This window comes from Martes martes, assembly GCF_963455335.1.
Source record: "Martes martes genome assembly, chromosome: 5".
Lineage (NCBI taxonomy): Eukaryota > Metazoa > Chordata > Mammalia > Carnivora > Mustelidae > Martes > Martes martes.
The window spans coordinates 37,193,406-37,214,953 of NC_137892.1; the positions used below are offsets into that span (position 1 = coordinate 37,193,406).

The window sequence follows — 21,548 nt, forward strand, 5'->3', positions numbered from 1 at the left end:
CGCGCCCATCGTTCTCCCGGCTTCCCGGGGCAAAGCATGTAGCCCCCGTCGGGCTCCCGGGCGGCCCGCAGCTGACGCCCACCCCCCACCGTCGCGTGTGTGCCCGTGTGTGCGTGTGTGTGCGCAGGGCGGGCGACCCCGCCGCGGGCCCGAGGCCGAGCCAGCGAGCGGCCTGTCCCGCTGCCGGAGCTCGCCTCTCCGGGCCTCCCTACTTCCCCGTCCCGGTCCCCCTCCTCGGGGCCTTCTATATGGGCCACCTTCTCTCGAAGGAGCCGCGTAACCGCCCGAGCCAGAAGAGGCCTCGCTGTTGCAGCTGGTGCCGCCGCCGCCGCCCTCTCCTCAGGCTGCCCCGCCGGACCCCGGCCAAGGCGCCCCCCCAGCCGGCGGCGCCCGGGAGCCGGGACTGCTTCTTCCGCGGGCCCTGCATGCTCTGCTTCATCGTGCACAGCCCCGGCGCGCCCGCCCCCGCCGGCCCAGAGGAGGAGCCGCCGCTCTCGCCGCCGCCGCGGGACGGGGCCTACGCCGCGGCCGCCTCCTCGCAGCACCTGGCGCGGCGCTACGCGGCCCTGGCTGCCGAGGACTGTGCTGCCGCCGCCCGCCGCTTCCTGCTATCCTCGGCCGCCGCCGCAGCAGCTGCCGCCGCCTCGGCCTCGTCGCCCGCCTCCTGCTGCAAAGAGCTGGGGCTGGCCGCGGCCGCCGCCTGGGAGCAGCAGGGCCGGAGCCTCTTCTTGGCCAGCGTGGGGCCCGTGCGCTTCCTGGGGCCGCCCGCTGCCGTGCAACTCTTCCGGGGGCCGCCGCCGCCGGCCGAGCCCCCTACGCCCCCAGAAATGGTGTGTAAGCGGAAGGGGGCCGGGGTTCCCGCCTGCACCCCGTGTAAGCAGCCCCGCTGCGGCGGTGGGGGATGCGGCGGCGGCGGTGGCGGCGGCGGAGGAGGGCCTGCGGGGGGAGGCGCCTCGCCGCCGCGGCCCCCCGACGCCGGCTGCTGCCAGGGTTCCGAGCAGCCACCGCAGCCGCTCTGCCCCCCGCCCTCCTCTCCTACTTCCGAAGGTGCCCCCACAGAGGCCGGCGGGGACGCGGCCCGAGCGGGGGGCACCGCCCCCTCGCCCGCCCAGCAGCAGCATGAATGCGGCGACGCGGACTGTCAGGAGCCCCCCGAAAACCCCTGCGACTGTCACAGGGATCCACCCCCTGAAACCCCAGACATCAACCAGCTGCCGCCATCCATCCTGCTCAAGGTGGGTCTGGGCGAGTGGCGCAGGGATGCGTGCTTTCCCCCAACCCCGGCCCCCGCCTCGGAGGTTTTCTCTCTCCTCCCCCTAAGCGCGGAGGAGGGGGTTCCCTGATAGCCAGAGAAGTCCGAAGGGGAGAAGCCAATGGGGAAGATGCTTATGGCCTGTGTTTTGAAGTAGAAAAACTTGGGAGTTTGGTTAGTGTCTTTTAATAGCTTGGGTTACCACAATTCAGGATTCATCTGTTACTAGATTCCCACTGGTTTAGAAACCCTTCGTAGATTTTCCGCGAAAATATTTTTATCAGTTGAGCAGTTTACATTTACTACTAAAGATTTTGTATATTAGTATTTGAGGGTCTTCCAACAGTGCTTACCGGTTTGATAGCTGCTAGTTGATGTCATTAACTGTGATCTTTAACTGAACATTTACCATGATCAGGCACTGTGCCTGAGCTTTATATACATAATATCTTAATCACCCACTTAACGCTGTGAAATAGGTATTAACAACACCACTTTATACAAGAAGACATTCATATTTCAACGCTGTGTGCCTACAGTAATAACTCAGGCAGAAGTGGTCTTTGCTCTCTGGAGTTTAGAATCTAGTGAGGCTTAAAGAGTTGAATGACTTGTCCAAGGTCACACACACAAAGGGCCAGTCTGGGGAAGTTAAGCCTGCTGGACTTGAAAGTCCTTTGGTTTATGTTATGTTTTGTTGCCTTCTACATTTTATTCCTTATATAGAACCATGCAGTTTGTCAGAAGGTAGAGACAAAAGTATTTTTTTGTTGGGAATATGGGTGAGTGGAGAAGATGTGGTTGTCTTATGGGAGCTTTGTCTCACTTTCAACTAAGTAAAATTTGCAGTTTGGTGATGCTAATGAGAAATTTAATGAAGTGACAAAGTTAGTGTTATTATTACTAGCAAGTTATTTTTTCCCTCATTGCCCCCCCCCCTTTGGCCAACTTAATAAATAAATATAAACCTTCTTATTCAGTATGGGAGATATTTAATACCAGGCAAAAATAACCTAGATAAGAATTGGGCTACTTTTACTGTTGCTGATGTAACTGTCATCAGTTATAGTTGTTACTCTCGCAAATACACTTTTTTGATTAGAGTTTTTGCACATTTATAATCCTGTGTGTTTAGATCCGTTTTACTGTGATACTGATGTTCTTGTAAATAATATAGCAAAAGAATGGGAAAGCATAACTTTTCCTTGAGTCAAAATGTAATGATTTAACTCTTACGGAGGTGTGCTTTCTGGAGAAGTAATTACCTACTCTGTGTTCAGGATATGCATTTTAGGGAAGAGCAACTTTCTTGAGTCTTTTAAATCAGCAAATGACAAATATCATCAGATATTTGGTATAGAAGTTTGATTGCTGTCTTGTTATTTGGCAGGTAAGACTGTTTAAAAAACCAAAACAAAATGCAGGTACTTTCTGCTTTCCATCCAAATCATCATTTCAGGTGGCAGAGAACATTTTAATGCCCCCCCCCAAAGGGTACATAATCCCATAATAAAGAAAATTTGTTTAGAATAAGTTTCGCTAGAATAGATTATCTGCTAAAAATGTTTTTTTCAGATTTCTCTGTGGACTGTTCAACACTTGGTTTGAAGGACATGTGAGGATTTTACTCATTGGATTTGCCCTGTTGTGCTGGAGTGTTTATTTATTTATTTTAAAGGTGGGGGGGTTCATTTTTTTTTTTTAAGATTTAATTTTTTTATTTGACAGAGGATAGTGAGAGAGGGAACCCAAGCAGGGGGAGTGGGAGAGGGAAAAGCAGGCTTCCTGTGGAGAAGGGAGTCCAATGCAGGGATCCACCCAGGACCCTGGGATCATGACCTGAGCCCCAGGCAGACGCTTAATGACTGAGCCACTCAGGCGCTCTGTGCGGGAGTATTTACACATGTTAGGTAGATTTCCTTGTATTAGAAACTTGAGTAAAGATTCTCTGTGTGTGTCTTACAGTCATAAATGTATTCAGCATGGAGTGAGTTAGGCTATTGGAATGAATTGAATTGAGGTTTTTCAGTGTTTACCAATCCATTCCAACTCTTAGGAATAGGGCTTTTGGTGGAAGAGGCTCTGTCAACATAGATTTTGTTCACTGTTCTATCCCCTCCGCTAAGTGCAGTGGCTGGTATTTAGTAGCTTTGAGTAAATATTCATGAACAAATGAATGGCTAGGTGTTTAAGAAGTCTGGGCTGATACTCTAGGTGAATATGCCATGCCACTAAGAAAAGCCTCTAAGAAATGTTAATATCCTGACCTGAGTTGTTTTGTGAGCCACAATAAAAGCCATGTGATGGTGAAAGGGTCTGGCTCAATTTTTGGTTAGAACTGGAGGTGTTTTTCTTGTAGAAGAGAAGACTTTGGGAGCTATGATGATGTTTTCATTTTTTTTTAATTAATTAATTTATTTATTTGACGAGAGAGAGAGAGAGATCACAAGTAGGCAGAGAGGCAGGCAGAGAGAGGGGGAGGCAGGCTCCCTGTTGAGCAGAGAGCCCGATGCGGGGCTTGATCCCAGGACCCTGAGGTCATGACCCGAGCCGAAGGCAGTGGCTTAACCCACTGAGCCACCCAGGTGCCCCATGATGTTTTCATTTTTTAATTTATTTTTTAAAGATTTTATTTATTTGAGAGAGAGAGGGGCCAAGTAGGGGGAGGGGCAGAGGAAGAGGGAGAAACAGTCTTCTCACTGAGCAGAGAGCCCAATGCCAGACTCAATCCCCAGACCCTGAGATCATGACCAGAGTTGAAGGCAGACACTTAACTGAGCCACCCAGGTGCTCTATGACGATGTTTTTATAGTACAAGAAGAACTGTTGCATGCAGAGATATAAATCTATCACCTCTATTGGAAAAATTCTTAGAAAGCATGCCTTCGTCCCTAATAATGGGTCAGTAGCCTTTATGACTGTATTGCTGTTATCTTTTGTACCAGAAGTTACTATAGTTGTAAAAAGGGGGGGGGTGGGATGTGGAGGAAGGAGAGTTTGAAAGAGAAATGTAAGGAAATGTGATTTAAAGGTTGTTTTTAAGGAAAACTACCAACTTTTTCCAGGTAAATTTTTTTTCCAGGCAAAAAGCAGAACAAAAGAAAACACCCCCACCCCCAAACAAACAAAAACAAAAAACCAAAAAAAAAAAAAAACCCCAAAACAAAAAACCAACAAAAAACAACACCCAAACAAACAAAAAACCAAAACCCTACCTAAATTCTTTTTATGGATGGCAGTTCATAGGGCAGATTTTTGATTCAATATCAAAAGATTTTCTTTTAAAGTTTTCTTTTTATGTAACTTGCCTTAAAACATTAAAATAATGCAGGTAGGACAAAAGTTTGTCTAGAGTCACCCCTAGTTTCTCATCTAGTTTCCCCTCCAGAGGTAACTAACCACTGTTACCAGTTTAGATTGTTCTTCTAGAGCTGCTCTGTAGAATACGGTAGCTTAAAGTAGTTAAAATTAAATCAAATTTAAAATTCAGTGTCTCAGTCACAGTAGCCACGTTTCAGGGATTAGTAGTCATGTGTTACTGGCTGGTACCATACTGGACTGTGCAGATCCAGAACATTTCTGTCTTTGTAGGAAGACCTGTGTAAATCTTCATAGCTTTTCATAAATGGCATCAAAATGTACATGTTGTGAATTTTTTTTATTTTGTTAATAGTATGGTTTGGAAGCCTTTCCTTATTAGTAAGTAGTTTATGTATATAGTTTCTTTCATTCTATTTTTCTCATTCTTTCTTTCTTTTTTTTTTTTTTGGTAAAATGTTTATTTATTTAGGGGTGCCTGTTGGCTCAGTTGGTTAAGCATCTGCCTTTGACTAAGGTCATGATACCAGGGTCCTGGGATCGAGTCCCACATCAGGCTCCTTGCTCAGCAGGGAGTCTGTTCTCCCTCTGCATGCTGCTCCCCTTGCTTGTGCTCCCTCTCTCTATCTGAAAAATTAAAAAAAAAAAAAAGTTTATTTATTTAAGTAATCCCTACACCCAGCCTGGGGCTTGAACTCACAAACCTGAAATCAACAGCTGCATGCACTATGGACTTAGCCAGCCAGGCACCCCTTTCTTCATTCTTTTTTAACTGCTGCATAATATTCCATAATGTTATCCCCTACTGTAGTTTTCTATTATTGAATGTTTCCAACTTACTGCTACTACCAACAATGTTAGCAGATGTTTTCTGTGCATATATAGTCAGGTTTTTTTGGGTAAATTTCAAGAAGGTGGAATTTTAAGGTTGAAGAATGTGTACATTTAGAAATTTAGAAAATCCTTTCTACCAGTATGAACTGTGTAAAAACAATGAATTGTTTCTTGAAATAGTGAGCTTTAACTTCAGAACCTGAAGAGACATTTGAGATCTGGTTACTCCCCACTTATTTTGCGTGAAAAAACAAGCCTGAAGACTCCAAGACATTTTATTTTATTTATTATTTTTTTTAAAAGATTTTATTTATTTATTTATTTGACAGAGGTCACAGGTAGGCAGAGAGGCAGGCAGAGAGAGAGGAGGAAGCAGGCTTCCTATTGAGGAGAGAGCCCGATGCGGGGCTCGATCCCAGGACCCTGAGATCATGGCCTGAGCCGAAGGCAGAGGCTTTAACCCCCTGAGCCACCCAGGTGCCCCGACTCTAAGACATTTTAGATAATGAAAGTCGGACCCTGGACTGGAATCCCTCTCAGTATTTGCAGGCCTAGAGACCTTTTCAATATATTATGAAAGAGGGTCTTAGTAATCTTCTCTTAGAGATTTTATGAAAGAGATTCCTGAATTGGGGTTGGCAGGGAGGAGCTTACACCAGACAACTTCTAAGCTATTATGAGTCACAGGCTAATTTTATAATTGGGTCTGTAGGGTTGAATTGTGGTCTTTAAATATAAGAAATCTGAGAAGTAGGGAATGGCTCTTCAAAGGTCATCTGTGGGAATAGCATTTTCTTAAGGACTTTAGCCTGTTACAGTTGATCTCTTATTGGTTGATGGCTTGGTTTGGATGAACTGAGGTAGCTTCAGTCTTTGACACCTGTTGCCTTTATAACTTAAAACAATCCTGCCTTGTGATATTACAATTATAATTTTATATTGTGGAGCCACTATGCAACAATTTTACTAAGTGATAGCAGTGGAATACTTTTCTTTCAGTGTTACTATTTGAGTAACTGGTATTTTGAAATCTGTATTTAATATTTAGAGACTTTGTGTGCTTTTGTTTAGGAATCTTGCTGTCAGCAGACCTGTTTCCCGCCCCCCCCCAAAGAAAACCAGGTGAGAGATCTAGAATCTGTCACCACAATTAGAAAACTGCTGCACCATGCATGCACCCCTAATAATGTGTTAGTAGGTATTAAGTCTTGATTTTTTACAGCTTTATTGCTAGCAGGTTGTTCTAGTGATCAAGAAAGAATTTTATAAGAGAAATGTGCTTTGGGGAAGGCTTATATACTTGGCCTTTTTTTTTTTTTTAAAGATATGAAAATAAGGATGAAAGCAATGGAAATGTGAGTCAAAGAAAAAAGTAATAGTACTTTTTAAAGCCTTGAATGTAGACTACTAGTGGGTAAGAGGAACCAAGTTATATGTAGCATTTCACGAATGCTTAACTTACTACTCCAGTACCAGATAACCTCTAGAAGGTATATCTCTGCAATTCTAGGGATGAGTTTAGTAAGCTCTGAAATGGAATGTTGTTAGGAAGTCAGTTTCAAGATTTTTCTTTGTTGAAGAATGCCAAGTAATCTCGATTAACTTAGACCACAAAAGGTGAGATTTGTTTCTTATCTTGAGAGTTCTGTACATTTTGGTGCCTTGTAATGTAGCTGTCAAGGGGATAATCCTGGGGCTTCCCCCCCCCCCCAGCTTTGGGATACCAAGCTGTATAAATGTTAGGGAATACAAAATAATAAGTGAAGGCATATGTGAAAACATTTAATATTAGCATAATAATTTCCTAAAAAGTTGCTTAATTTTGGCTGAATATAATTTTTGTTTGTCAAAAGTCTTGCTCAAGTTTGGAGCCAAAGCGGTGTGCTAAGAGCATCTATGTGGAGGAAGGAGCTAGAATAGTGATGGGTGATTGGTTACATGCATACATACATATATATATTCTCTAGTCCTGTCCACTTGAGAGGGCCTTACAGAAGCAATGCCCAATAATAGTGCATGCACTTAGCATCCAGATCTTAGCCTCTAAAAACCATTCTCTACTAAAATGAATCAGTGTTGTTGGAGAAATGGCTGATTACAGAACTGGTACCAGGAAAGTACAAGATGAGCCTAGAATATTTTGTCCTAGAGCAGTAGGAAGTGCTCAGAGAATAATGGGTATATGTCAGAAGGACACATCCTTTCTTAGTATCTCCTCCTAAAATACTTTAAGAAAGAAAGTTTTGTGTTTTGTTGAATTCTGTGACTGGCTCTAGAATAAAACTTATTTTTCTGTAAATTTCATAATATCTGACTCTACTGTAGAATAGCACTCTGTAGTAATAGTTTGGATTTTATAAGTTTGCTGTTCCTTAAATTTTAATGATTAAATTGCAAGAAATTATTTTAAATTATAGATTAGGAAATAGTTTTATGTGACTTCCCTGTGGGTGTGTGGTTAGAAAAGTACCAGAAGTAGGTTTTGCGCTTCTGTTTTTCTGAACAGTACTTTTTTTTTTTAAAGATTTTATTTATTTGACAGACAAAGATCACAAGTAGGCAGAGAGTCAGGCAGAGAGAGGAAGGGAAGCAGGCTCCCCGCTGAGCAGAGAGCCCAATGCGGGGCTCGATCCCAGGACCCTGGGATCATGACCTGAGCCAAAGGCAGAAGCTTTAACCCACTGAGCCACCCAGGCGCCCCTCTGAACAGTACTTTATTCAAGAGACTATTTAGTACATGTTACTTTCAAGATTTTGGCAGGTAATATGAGTAGAATATTTAAGAGGCAAGGGATGATATACATGGAAAAAAGTTGAAAAAGGGCAGAAAAGTTGAACTTGGTTGAAATAGTTAATTCTGAGATGATTGCGAAGAGGGAATCTATCTGAATCTTAAGGATATTATCTGCTTAGTTATTTATTATAACAGGTGATGTTTGTGTATGTGCACTTATGTTGTCTCAAATAGGAATTCAAAGATTCTGGGAAGAAAAATGATAGAATGATAGAAATACAGAGCTTTGTGGATGTTTTGGGGGAAAAGCAGCTATATTGATATTTAATTTACTCATTTTAAGTGTACAATTTGAGTTTTTTTTCCGAAAATATTTTATTTATTTATTTGAGAGAGAGAGCGCATGAGCAGGGGGAGGGTCAGAGAGAGAAGCAGACTCTCTTTTGAGTGGGGAGCCCAACAAGGGGCTTAATTCCAGGATGCTGGGATCATGACTTGAGCCGAAGGCAGATGCTTACCCAAATGAGCCACCTAAGGCACCCCTACAGTTTGAGTTCTAATAAGTGTTCAGGGCTACAACCATCATTATAATCCAGTTTTAAAACACCTCAAATAGTTTCCTTGTGCCTCCTTGCAGTCTCACTCTGCAAAAGTCTTTGCAATTTCTGCTCACACCCCTATCCCCAGGCAACTACTGATTTGCCTTCTGCCTATATAGTTTTTCCTTTTCTAGGAATTTCTTATAAATGGTATCATACAATAAGTAGTCAGGAATATTATGGGGTTTTTTCTTTAAAGATTTTATTTATTTGACAAAGAGAGCAGAGGGAGAGGGAGAAACAGGCTCCCTGCTCAGGAGGGAGCCTGACACAGGGCTTGATCCCGGACCCCAGGATCATGACCTGAGCTGAAGGCAGATGCTTAACCAACTGAGCTACCCAGGCGCCCCAAGAATATTGTGTTTTATCTTGAATACCTCTGTGTCTCTCATGACACCCAGCATAGTCCCTGACACAGCAGGAATCAGTATAAAATAGCTACACAGGTTTGCTTCTTTTCAAGTATTATTTCTATAACTTGCATGCCATCTGCTTATTCATAAACTTTTATAATAATACTTGATAACAGATAAAATCTCCTTATCAAAAATTAGATGGCCAAATATAGATATTGGCTTTTTGATTTTCAAGTACTATAAGGTTCTGTGGGATAGGTCTGACCAAGTGCTAAACAACAATGCGTTTTTTTTTTTTTAATTTTATTTTTTTTCGATAGAGATCACAAGTAGGCAGAGAGGCAGGCAGAGAGAGAGAGGAGGAAGCAGGCTCCCCACCAAGGAGAGAGCCCGATGTGGGGCTCGATCCCAGGACCCTGGGATCATGACCTGAGCCGAAGGCAGAGGCTTTAACCCTCTGAGCCACCCAGGGACCCACAACAATGCGTTTTGTGGAAGTTTTTTCAGTTTGAATTATCTTCTGAAATTTTATACTGATGCCCTGGTCAAAAATAGAATCTTTCAAGGCTCAGGAATATTTGGATGTTGCTGAGAGTGATTATCTCAGATTATATCTGTGATATGATTTGTACCTTTTCTGGTAATTCATATTTTAGTTGTGTTTTCCAGATCTGCCACTAAAGATCAAGAATATTAAGTTTGTTTTCAACCCAGGTCCTGATTAGAAGTCACTGCTGTTTCCCAGTGTCCATTCCCCTCATATTCTTTTCAGTAACGGAATTTACCATGTTCTAACTTGGCATGTGGTCACCTAAAGGCTGTTTTTCAGCCTTTCTTGTAGATAGGTGTAGCTCTGTGACTAAATGTTAGGTAATAGAATATGAGTGGAAGTAATGTGTACAACTTCTTAGTCATACCATAAAAGCAGCTGCTTGCCCTTTGCTTCCTCTTCCTTTTTTTAGGGCTAGACCACCTGGATTATAAGAGTAAGCCATCTTCCACTTAGTAGCTGACGGCAATGACGGCAGAGCAACAAGGTACAAAATGATAGCTCCCTAGAACTTCTACATCCTTAGAATGCCAACACCTACTTAGTTTGAATTTCTGTTATGTTCAAACTATTGCTAACACACCTGTGTTAAAGTAAGCAATTTCCTGGGTTGATATAAGTAACATCCCAGTGTTCTTCAGGCTCCTTTTTCCCCTTTATAGTTTTCTTTATTCAATAAAAATGTTGTTACAGGTCAGTCCTTGACAGACCAACATTCTCTTTCTTCAACTTTGAAGACTCTTCCACTCTTGAATCTCAAATTATCCAAAGAAAATTCAGAAATGCCTTTGACTATATAATCTTAAAGCTAGTGAACGCATCTCAAGTCATAGTGTCTCTCACAGAAACCCAGGTACATGTGCACAAATGTTGGTTAGATGAGTTAAGAAGATAGTTTGGAGGAGAAGTTATTTTCTCAGGAGTTAAGATTTGGGAGATTTGGGAGAGAGGGCATTTTAATGACAGAAAGAAATACAGGGATATTTAAATATTGTGTTAGATATCTATTTTTATGCAACAAATTATGCCAGCACTAGGCAGTTTAAAACCACAGATTTTATTATTTTATATTTTCTGTGGGGTAATAATCCCTTTGAGATTTAGATGGGTCCCATTTGATCCCGGGTTTCTTATGTGGCTGTATTCAAGGTGTTGACTGTAGCTATTCAACTGGGGTTGAGGAATTCCTGTCCAAACTTACTCGTGAAATTGTTGGCAGGCCTCAGGTCCTCATTGCTGTTGACTACATGCTTAATTAAGTTCCTTGCCATGCCCTGTGGCTTCTCCATAGGGCTAACAGCAGCGTGGCAGCTCACTCCTCACAGAGCTACAGATCCAAGAACACCCAAAAATGGAAGCCACAGTTGTTTTTTTTTTTTTTTAACCTAATCCCAGAAGTAACATCCTAGCAGTTTTGCCATACTCTGTTCATTAGAAGTGATCAATCATTAAATCCAGTTCACACTCAAGGAGAGGATTATATAAGTGTAAGTAAATAACCATTGTACAGATTGCCTACCACAAACAAAGATCTATTATATATGCATTGGAATATCTGCTTAATATTTTGCCTTTTTATTTTTAATCCATCTTTTCTGACCAGTTTTATTTACCCTTCACACACTTACTAGATTTCCTTTCAGCTGGATAACTAAAACTCATGGAGATCCACCTAGATTTAGTCAGTTATCTGTGGATTATAACAATCATCTCACTTTAACAAAAGGGCAAACTAATGTTCAAAGAAAGTACAGTCCAAAGTCAGATATATTTTAAACAAGGTGCTTCTTGGTTCCATGACCATGTCCTACATATCTTTTACTTGTTAAGGGGTGGATTAACCCTTTAAAACCACATAGTTCTTTAACTTTAAACAAATGGTCTACTTTCCCTGACTGAATCTTTATTTTTTCATCTTATAAAATGAGGAGAATGAGCATAAAAATAACTACAAAAGAGGGACATCCAGCTATAGCTGCAGGAAGAGTGGCGAATCTTTTCCGTAAAAATAAAGTAAAACTGGGCAAAATTGCCTACAATTATTTGGGCTTTGGAGATTGACTGAAGGCAGAAAAAAATTGAGAAGCATTTATTCTTAGGAAAATTGCTAGTGCTAATAAGAATAGTTGATGTCTACAGCATTCTTGCATCCCCCAATTCCTTTGGCAAGAACCAGAGTTTGGGAAACTAGCAGCCTTGCTGCCAGAGGCTAAGTCAACTTGTGGCAACATGTAAAAACCTGTATGTGTCAACTTGAAGTGATGAACTTGATAGGAGATATAATAGTGAAAACCTACATATTTGCAGGTCTTAGGTTTTGGTGCCAATTGGGATGGTCAGACCTTGGAAGTGAGAAAACTATTAAGGGATAAGCTCTCCACATATCCCTTGTTAACTGTGAAACTACGCACATGAAAAGGGGAGACCTGAAGTGTTTAGCAAAAGACAAGGGCCAAGGCAGACTTGAGAACTGGCTAAGCCTTTAATGTGCTCTTCCCATCCCAGGCACAGATTGAAGAGCGGGTTTGAGATGTGTGAGCATACCTTTGCACAGACAACTAGCTGAAAATTAAGCTATGCAGACATAGGGTAACCTCCATTGGAAGCCAGAGTAAAAAAGTATGTAAGTATTAAAACCCGAGCAGAGATATCAACACTGCAGGGGACATAGATCCCACAGTTTAAGGCCAGGGAAATTAAAATGTCAAAAAAATTTGGGGGGTGGCTGGCTGGCTGAGTTGGTAGAGCATATGACTCTTGATCTCAGGCTTGTGAGCCTACTACAGGGCTTGAACTTATGACCCTGAAACCAAGACTGGGCTTGAGCTCATGGCTTGAGCTCATGACCCTGAAAATCAAGACCTGAACTGAAATCAAGAGTTGGATGCTTAACCGATTGAGCCACCTGGGTGCCCCTAAAATATCTTTTTTTTTTTTTTTTAAGATTTTATTTACTTATTTTAGAGAGAGGAAGAGAGAGAGAGAGGAGAGAGCATGAGTAAGAGGGAGAAGCAGACTCCCCATTGAGCAGGGAGCCTGATGCAGGGATTGATCCCAGGATCCCAAGATCATGATCTGGGCTGAAGGCAGATGCTTAACTGACTGAGCCACCCAGGCACTCCTAAAATGTCTAGTTTTTAACAAAAAGCTATGAGACATGTCAAGAGACAGAAAAATGTGATGTATACTAAGAAAAAAAAGTAGTTAATAGAAAATAACTATGAGTGGGCTCAGATATTAGATTTAAAGGACAAAACTATAAACATGTTAAAAAACAGAAGGAAGTATTCAAATTATAGCAAAAAATATGACACTGACTCAACAAATGGTGAATCTCAATATGAAGAAATGGGATCTATAAAGAGAGTATTTCATTTTTTTGGTGTTATAAATGGAAATGATTTTTAAATTTCATTTTGAATTATTCACTGTTAAAATGTGGAAATATTTGCTTATTAGCTCTAAATTTTTTTTGTGTGTGTTCTTTAGGATTTTTTATATATAAGAAAGATCATGATAATTGTGAATAGAGAACATTCTAATTCTTCCTTTCCTGGATGCCTTTCATTTCTTTTTCTTGAATAGTTTCCCAGGTTGGAATCTCTAGCATAATGGAGAGAGGAGACATCCTTGTCTTGTTCCTCATCTAAGGGGAAAAACGTTCTGTCCTTCACCATCAAGTATAATGTTAGCTATGTGTTTTTAATAGATGTGCTGTCTACCAAGTTAAGGAAGATTCCTTTTATTTCTAGTTTCCTAAGTATTTTTATCAAGAAAGGGTATTGGATTTTGTTGAGTGATTTTTCTGCATCTGTTGAGATGTCATTAAAAAAAAAAAACCCAATTCATAACATCTAAAAGCAGAGAGAAAGATAGTGCTGTATATAAATGGAACAATATTTCAAAGGATTCATAGCTTCAAAAATAATGGATTTTAGAGAATATTGAACGAACGTTTTTCCGGTGATGAGTGGAAAAAAAAACCCACAAAAAACCTGTATATACACTCAATTCTGTATACACTCAACAGTTGTCTTAGGAAAAAAGGAAAAAAAGAAACAAAAATAATGGGTTATGAACAAAACCTGAGAAAATGTTCATCAACTCATTTCAGCTACAAGAAGTGCTAAAAGATGTACTTTAGTTTGAAAAGCAATGAAACAGATGGAAACTTCTATATTCCAAAAGGAATGCTATTGCATTGCCTTCTTGATCTACTGGAGGAGGGGGTGGAATTCATAGGTAATAAAAATTTGATACCAAAAAACCCCCTTCATTTTATTAATGCAGTGTGTTTAATGGATTTATTTCTACATTTGGACCACTTTTGCATTGCTGGGGTAAATCCTACTTCACCGTGGTATATAATGCTTTAATATGTACTGGATTCAGTTTGCTGATATTTTGCTGAAGATTTTTGCATCTGTATTCATAAGGGACATTGGTCTATAATTTTCTTGTGATGCCTTTGTTTGGCTTTAGTATCGGGGTAAACCTGACCTCATAGAATAAGTTAGGAAGTGTTACCTCATCATCCACATTAGAAGAATTTAAGGATTAGTCTTAGTTCTTCAAATGTTTCACTAATTATTTCCTCTGTTCCTTAGCTTTCTTTTTTGAAAGTTTTTTGATTACTGGTTTAATCTTTTTACTTCTTATAGTTCTATTCAGATTTTCTGTTTCTTTTTGAGTCAGTTCTTTGGTACTTTGTATGTCTTCTAGGAATTTGTCCGTTTCATGTAGGTTATTTAGTTGGCATAGTATTTTATAATTCTATTTCTGTAAATTTGGCAATAATATCTCTATTTTCATTCATGACTATAGTAACTTGAGTGTTCTCTCTTTTTAGTCTGGTAAAGGTTTTTCAGTTTTGTTGATCTTTCCAAGGATTTAACTTCTGTTTTCATTGTTTCTGTTATCTTTTTAGTCCATATTTTTTATTTGCTCTGATTTTTAATTGCTTCCTTCTGCTTGGCCTGTATTTAGTTTCCTCTTTGTAGTTCTGTAAGTTGGGAGGTTAGGTTATTGGTTTGAGATCTTTATTCTTTTTAATACAGTTATTTACAACTATATTCCATAAATTTTGGAATGTTGTATTTTTGTTTTCATTTATCTTAAAATGTTTTTTATTTTTCCCTCTGATTTCTTCTTACTTATTGATTGTTTTCAAGTGTGTTGTTTAATTTCCAGACATTTCCAGATTCCCTTCTGTTACTGATTTCTGATTTCATTCTATTGTGGTTCAGAGAAGATACTTTGTATGATTTCAGTCTTTTAAAATTTATTGAGACTTGATTTGTGACTAACAGTTTATCCATGTTCACTTGAGAAGAATGTATATTCTGTTGTTTGATGGAGTGTTGTATAAAAATATCTGTTGGCCTACTTGGTTTAAGTGTTCAGATTTTCATTTTCCTCATTTATCTTCTGTCTGGTTGTTTTATCCATTATTGAAATGGTGTGTTGAAGTCTCTAAGTATTGTAGAGCTGTCTATTTTTCCCTTCAGTTCTGTCAGGTTTTGAATCACCTATTTTGGACCTCTTTTGTTACACATACATATATAATTATTGTATCTTTTTTAGTGGATTTATCCTTTTATCATCCTGTAATTTTCTGTCTCAACAATTTTTGTTTTTAAGTGTATTTTGCCTGACAAAAGTATGGACACTATAGTTCTTTTCTGGTTACTATTTGAATAGAATACATTCTTCCATTCTTTTACTTTTAGCACATGTGTGTCCTTAGATCTAAAGTGAGTCTTTTATAGACACTATGTAATTTGATCATCTTTTTCTTTTTTTAAAGATTTTATTTATTTGACAGACAGAGATCACAAGTAAGCAGAGAGGCAGGCAGAGAGAGAGGGGGAAGCAGGCTCCCTGCTGAGCAGAGAGCCCGATGAGGGGCTCTTTGATCCCAGGACCCTGGGATCATGACCTGAACCGAAGGCAGAGGCTTTAACCCCCTGAGCCACCCAGGTGCTCCTGACCATCTTCTTGTTTCATTCCTTCATTCTCTATTTCTAAGTTGGAGAGTTTGATGTTTTTATATTTGATGTAATTATGATAAGGAAAGACTTTCGCCATTTTCTTATTTTTGTCTTTTTGTTCATCGATTTCTCTATTGCTCCATTTATATTAGATATTTTTAGTGTACTATTTTGATTACCTTCTTTTTCTTCTAGCATATGTATGTGTGTATATATACATAAATACACATTTTATATATATTTTTAGTTACCTTCTTAATATTTGTTGTGGGGTTATAATTAACATCATAATTTACAACATTCTAGTTTGAATTAATACTGTTGTGTTGATCTTGAGCCTACTGATGGTACTACTGATGGTAGTACCCCCTGTCAGAAATGCCTGTAGTGTTTGTCTAGGCACACATTACTTATGGCATGCTCCACAGACAATTCTGCTACCAGGGCCCCTATTAATAGCTGGGCCAGGTCTTCTGGTTCTTATTATGACATATGTAACACACCAGGCACCATCTAGCCACGTTGAGGGTAGAGAGAAAGAGTAGTCTTGGGGCTCTGCCCTTATTAGAGTTCAAGGGTGGAATGTCAAGGGTTTTGCAGGTTTACTCTCTGTTGGCTAATTTAAAGCAGAAAAGCAGGAATTAGGTCATGAGAAGGGATAAACAGGGTCACTCAGGCAGTCAGTTATCCAGGTTACCTGGAGTTTTCTGAAAGACGTTAATGGGTGGTAAGAACCTAGTTCCTTTTGTTGTTTTTTTAGTAGTTATGTCATACAGTTGGCAATATGTTTACTCAAGATAAATGTTTTTCTGAAATGGATGTCATGGTAATTAAAAGCTGAATATTAGACATACTAAAGTGAAAATTATTGTCAGACACTGAAACTACGAATACCAATATAGTTTCATGGTATATAAAAACTTTGTTCCTATATTTATGTTGTTATTGTTACAACTTACACTTTTATGTGGGCTTTGTGCCCATTCATATAGATTTATAATTATTATTTTATATAGTTGCCTTTTCAGTCATGTAGAAAATAAAAGGGGTGCAAGGGGCCATATTCCCTCAATTTTTGTTTATCTAGAAATATTCTAATTTCTCTATCATTTTTGGAGAATAGTTTTGCCATATATAGAGTACTCTCAGCACTGTATGTTATCTCATTGCTTTTTGGCTTACATAGTTTCTGATGTGATATCAGTTGTTCACCTTATTGAGACTCCTTTGTACATGATGAATTGCTTTTCTCTTGCTGCTTCCAGGGTTCTCTCTTTGTCTTCTGACAATTTGATTATAATGTGTCTGGGTGTAGAGTCTTTGAGTTAATTTTATTGGTGTTCACTGAGTTTATGAATGTCTAGATCCATGGCTTTCATTAGGTTTGTCAGGGATCAACATTGTTTTCTTTATTTTTAAACATTTTTAAAAAGATTTTATTTATTTGAGAGAGAGAGCAAGAGCCCACGCAAATGGCAGAGGTGGAAGCAGAGGAAGAGGGAGAAGCAGACTCCCCACTGAGAAGGGATCTGGACATGTGGCTCAATCCCAGGACTCTGATAGGATCATGACCTGAGCTGAAGGCAGATGCTTAATTGACTAATCCACCCAGGTGCCCCAACATTGTTACATTTAGACTGAAATTTCTCTTCCTTGGCCTGTGATTACAGTTTTGGCTCAGTTTTAAAAGACTTTGCTGTACTACTTTGGGTTTCTTCTGTACACATGCAGCTTTGTGGTTAACTTGGGATTTTTGTCACTTGATACACAGAGTTTAAGAGTTTAAGGGTCTTCTTTTCTCATACTTCCTTTACACTCTTTAACTTAGAGGCCTCTTTTCTTGGTTCTCTGGCTGGAAAGATAGCGTTTCTTTCAGAGTTAGAGCTGCCTCTGCTGCTATCACTTTCATATAACTGGAGCTACTTTTATTTTATTTTTTAAAGATTTATTTGCTTTACAGGGGGAGGGGCTTAGGGAAGGGGAGAGATAGAATCCTAAGGAAACTCCCTGCCCAGTATGTAGTGTGATGCGGGCTTGATCCCATGACCCCGAGATCATGACCTGAGCTGAAACCAAGAGTCAGATGCTTAACTAGCTGAGCCACTCCGGTGCCCCTGGGGCTATTTTTATGGTGGAATGTTAAGAAAAAGGTAGTGAGGATTCCTTTCACTTCTTTGGTCCACAGAGTTCTCTTTGCTGGTTCTATTGGCTGGAAAGATGGTTTCACTTTCAGGGTTTTAGGTGCCTACATAGCTGCCACATTACAGCTCTGTGACCGAGGTTGTCTTTGGGACTTGGCCAGCAGAGAGGAAAAGAGAAAAGGGAAAGGAGAAAACCCCAAACGAGGATTTTTCTCATAATCTCTGGATCACATTCTGTCCAGAAAAATGGCTTTCTCTCTGTATTTTAGTTGTGGCTTACATACACTTCTGCACAGGGGTCATCCTGTTCCATGATGGGAGGTAAAAGGAAAAAAACCCTCAGGAAACTCATTACTTTTATTAGTTATTCTGTAAGTTTTGGCTCGCCTCCCTGGTCCATCTGTTATTAACCTTTTAGAGTCCTGAGTTAATTGCTTTTTGTGTTGTCATGAGTGGGTGTGAGCGGCTTTAGTGGGCTTAACTCCCTCTTTGCTTATGATTCTTAAATATATTTTTTATTTCTCACTAGACCCTTGGAAGAGGAATGGTAGTTGTGAAGAGGGGATAGTTATTTTCCCCAGGTTAAAGATTTAAGCGTAGTAGAGTTTAAGCTTAGATGTCTACAACTTTTATTGCCTGGGTGTTTCCATTTTAGATCATAGTTGTGATAGGAATCATTTATATACTGCTTAACTCTGTTCCAGATCTTGTTCCCAAAACTTTATCTATACTTGTTTGGTCCTTGCAGTAACTCTGTCAGGTCAATACTATACTATCCCCATTTTAAAGATCAGGAAATTGGGGTGTCTGGGTGACTGAATTGGTGAAGCATCTGACTTTGGCTCAGGTCATGATCTCAGCGACCTGGGATTGAGCCCCGGTGTCTGGCCGCCTGCTTAGTGGGGAGTCTGCTTCTCCCTCTCCCTTCGCCCCTCCGCCACTCGTGCTTGCTTGTTCTGTCTCTCTCAAATAAATAAAATCTTTAAAAAATAAAGATAAGGAAATTGAGGTACAGAGAGATTAGGTAATTTGCACAAGGTTACATAGGTAATAAATGGTGGAGCCATGACTTAAATCTAGCATTTTCATATACAGACCAAAGTAGAAAATATTATAATGAACATGGCCCCTGCCATGTATCGTTCAACCAGTTTTAATAGTTTTCAATATTATTCCTTTCTTGTTTCTTTCACCAACTTTGTTTTTGACAAAGTATCTGAAAGCAAATTCTAGATAGATATAAACTCTTAAGTATGTAACTAAAATGCATTATTAACTAAAATGCATTATAGCTTTTAAAACACAATATAACTACAGTATGGATATAACCACTATATAATCAAAACCTAAAAAGTGAAGATTAATTTTCTTTAAATCATCTAATATCTACTTTGTGTTCAGTTTTATCTGATTGTTTCAGAACAATCTTCTCATAGTCAGTTCTGTTTAGGATTTCAGTATGGTCCACACATTGTATTTGTTGGTACATATCTTAATTATAAAGATTCTATATTGGTCCTAATCCATCTTTTTGTGATTTTAACTTTTTAAATCTCTTTTAAAAATAAGCCTTTTATTTTAGAATAATCTTAGAAAAGTTGCAAAGATAGTAGAGTTCCTGTATATTCCTTAACTGTTTTCAATTTTCCCTAATTTAATTATCTTACTTTACCATGGTACATTTACCAAAACTGTAAAATCAGTATCAGTATAGTCCTTCTATTGATGTTTTTCCAATTCAGGATTGCATTAGTTGTCATTTCTCCTCATTCTCCCCTGATCTGTGATAATTTCTCCATCTTTCCTTGTTTTTCTGACCTTGAATTTTTTTGAGAAGTTCTTATCAGGTATTTTTTAGACTGTTCCATAGTTAGAATATATGATATTTTTCTCAGGTTTTGATTGGGGTCATGAATTTCTGGAAAAAAATATGATGGAGGTAAAATGTCTTATGATTTATTTTCATCATTCTTTTAAAAAATTATATGAAACTTCACCAAGTTCCAAGGTCAAAACTATAAAACTACATACCTTTAAAATAATCTCACTTTCATCCTTCCCTTACTAATCTTTTCTCCTTTTCCCTAAAGGTAAGCATTTTTATTAGTTTTTGGCTTCTCGATCCCATCCTTTTTTTTTTTTTCTTCTAAATATTGGCAAACTCTCTCTTTGTGTTCCCTCTGCTTCCCCACTCCCTCCTTTTACATGAAAGGTGATATTAGCACATATTCTTAGCTCTCATACTGTACTTCCTCTTTAGGCTACTCCTTAAAAATGACTTTTCTAATAATGGCCCTTATATTCAAGATGGTTTTCTGTTTTAAAAGTTAATTTTTTCTAACTAATAAGAACCTTTTCCTGTGCCTTTAAAGTGATTAGTACGTATTATATGGTTCCTTTTTTATTTACAGATATTTTCCAATTTATCCCTGGATGAGCGTTGCCTTTCTGCCTCATTGGTTTGCAAGTACTGGCGTGACCTTTGTTTAGATTTCCAGTTTTGGAAGCAGCTGGATCTTAGTAGTCGTCAGCAGGTATGGAATCTAATTCTAAGAAACTCACTTTGACCTACTCAAAAAATGTCTTTATTCCTCTTCAGAAATAACTTCTTTCATGTTGTAGTTTTCAAGATAGTTTAAGTGACTGTAATTTATAATTACATGTTTAGTAATTTTTTTGTGTGTGAATCATGTTAAAGCTAGGTTTTGTGACGAAGAAGATATTTTTTAATGTGGATTGGTAACTTTGGGTTGCTTCTTAATCTTCTTTGTCTAAGTCCTCTATATCTTCTCCCTTTTTTCCTTACCTTCAAAGAAAGTTATTAAACTTTTCACCTTTTTGGGGGGAGGGGTTATAATCATGAATATTAGTTTAATAGTAGAAAAAAATGGCAAATGTTTATATAGTACTGCCGATATGCCATGTACTATTCTATGGGCTTTACACATACTAAAGGATTTTATCCTTCTAACATTGTTATGAGTTGATACTATTATTATTCCTTTTAATATATTATTATTACACTATTAATAGTATTCTAAAATATTGTTATAGGTGAATAGTATAAATTTTTTTTTCAAGATTTTATTTATTTGACAGAGAGGGAGAGATCACAAGTAGACAGGCAGGCAGAGAGAGAGGGGGAAGCAGGCTCCCTGCTGAGCAGAGAGCCCAATATGGGGCTTGATCCCAGGACCCTGGGATCATGACCTGAGCCGAAGGCAGAGGCTTAACCCACTGAGCCACCCAAGTGCCCCTAGTATAAATATTCTTATACAGTTTTTATAGTTGAAGATTTAGAAGCAGAATGGACTAATGTATCTTGTTTTAATTTTCCAGTCTTCTTTATTGCCTGGCTGCCTAGTGTGTGTCTATATGGTGGCATAAATTTGGAAAAAAGATAGAGTTAGTAGTGTTTATTTCATATAATTTGTTGTACTTGTTGGATTCCTCTTTTAGACGTGGTTGTTAGTATTTTGCATTAAGAATACATAAAAATATCCAAAAAGAATACGATTTTATTGGAGTGCTGAACCTGCTCCAAATCCTTCCATGATATTTTTAGGTAAGTGGTGTGCTGGTACATGTTGAATAACTAGCTTTCAAAACAAACAAATAGAAAGCTGTGTATTATAGTATTTGCTCATTTTTGTGGTACAGATGCTCCCACCATGGCCAATTTCAGGCTACCAGTGTGGTATCACTGAATGCAATGAAATCACTGATTTGGAAAGAGGTACATGTTACAGGCTCTTGTAAGTTTGTACAAGCCAA

At 39.2% G+C, this 21,548-nt stretch overlaps 1 protein-coding gene across 1 annotated transcript in view; it reads left to right on the forward strand.

Annotated features, from left to right (window-relative positions):
* Positions 1-248: 248 nt before the first annotated feature.
* The window catches only part of FBXL17 (F-box and leucine rich repeat protein 17), a gene marked incomplete at its 5' end in the record, with an annotated part of 499,405 nt that continues 478,105 nt past the window's right edge, over positions 249-21,548 (forward strand). The window contains 2 exons of the mRNA XM_080803904.1: positions 249-1,235; positions 20,186-20,308. Coding sequence (XP_080660030.1) covers positions 249-1,235; positions 20,186-20,308 — 1,110 coding nt within the window. The remainder of the gene's footprint in view (positions 1,236-20,185; positions 20,309-21,548) is intronic.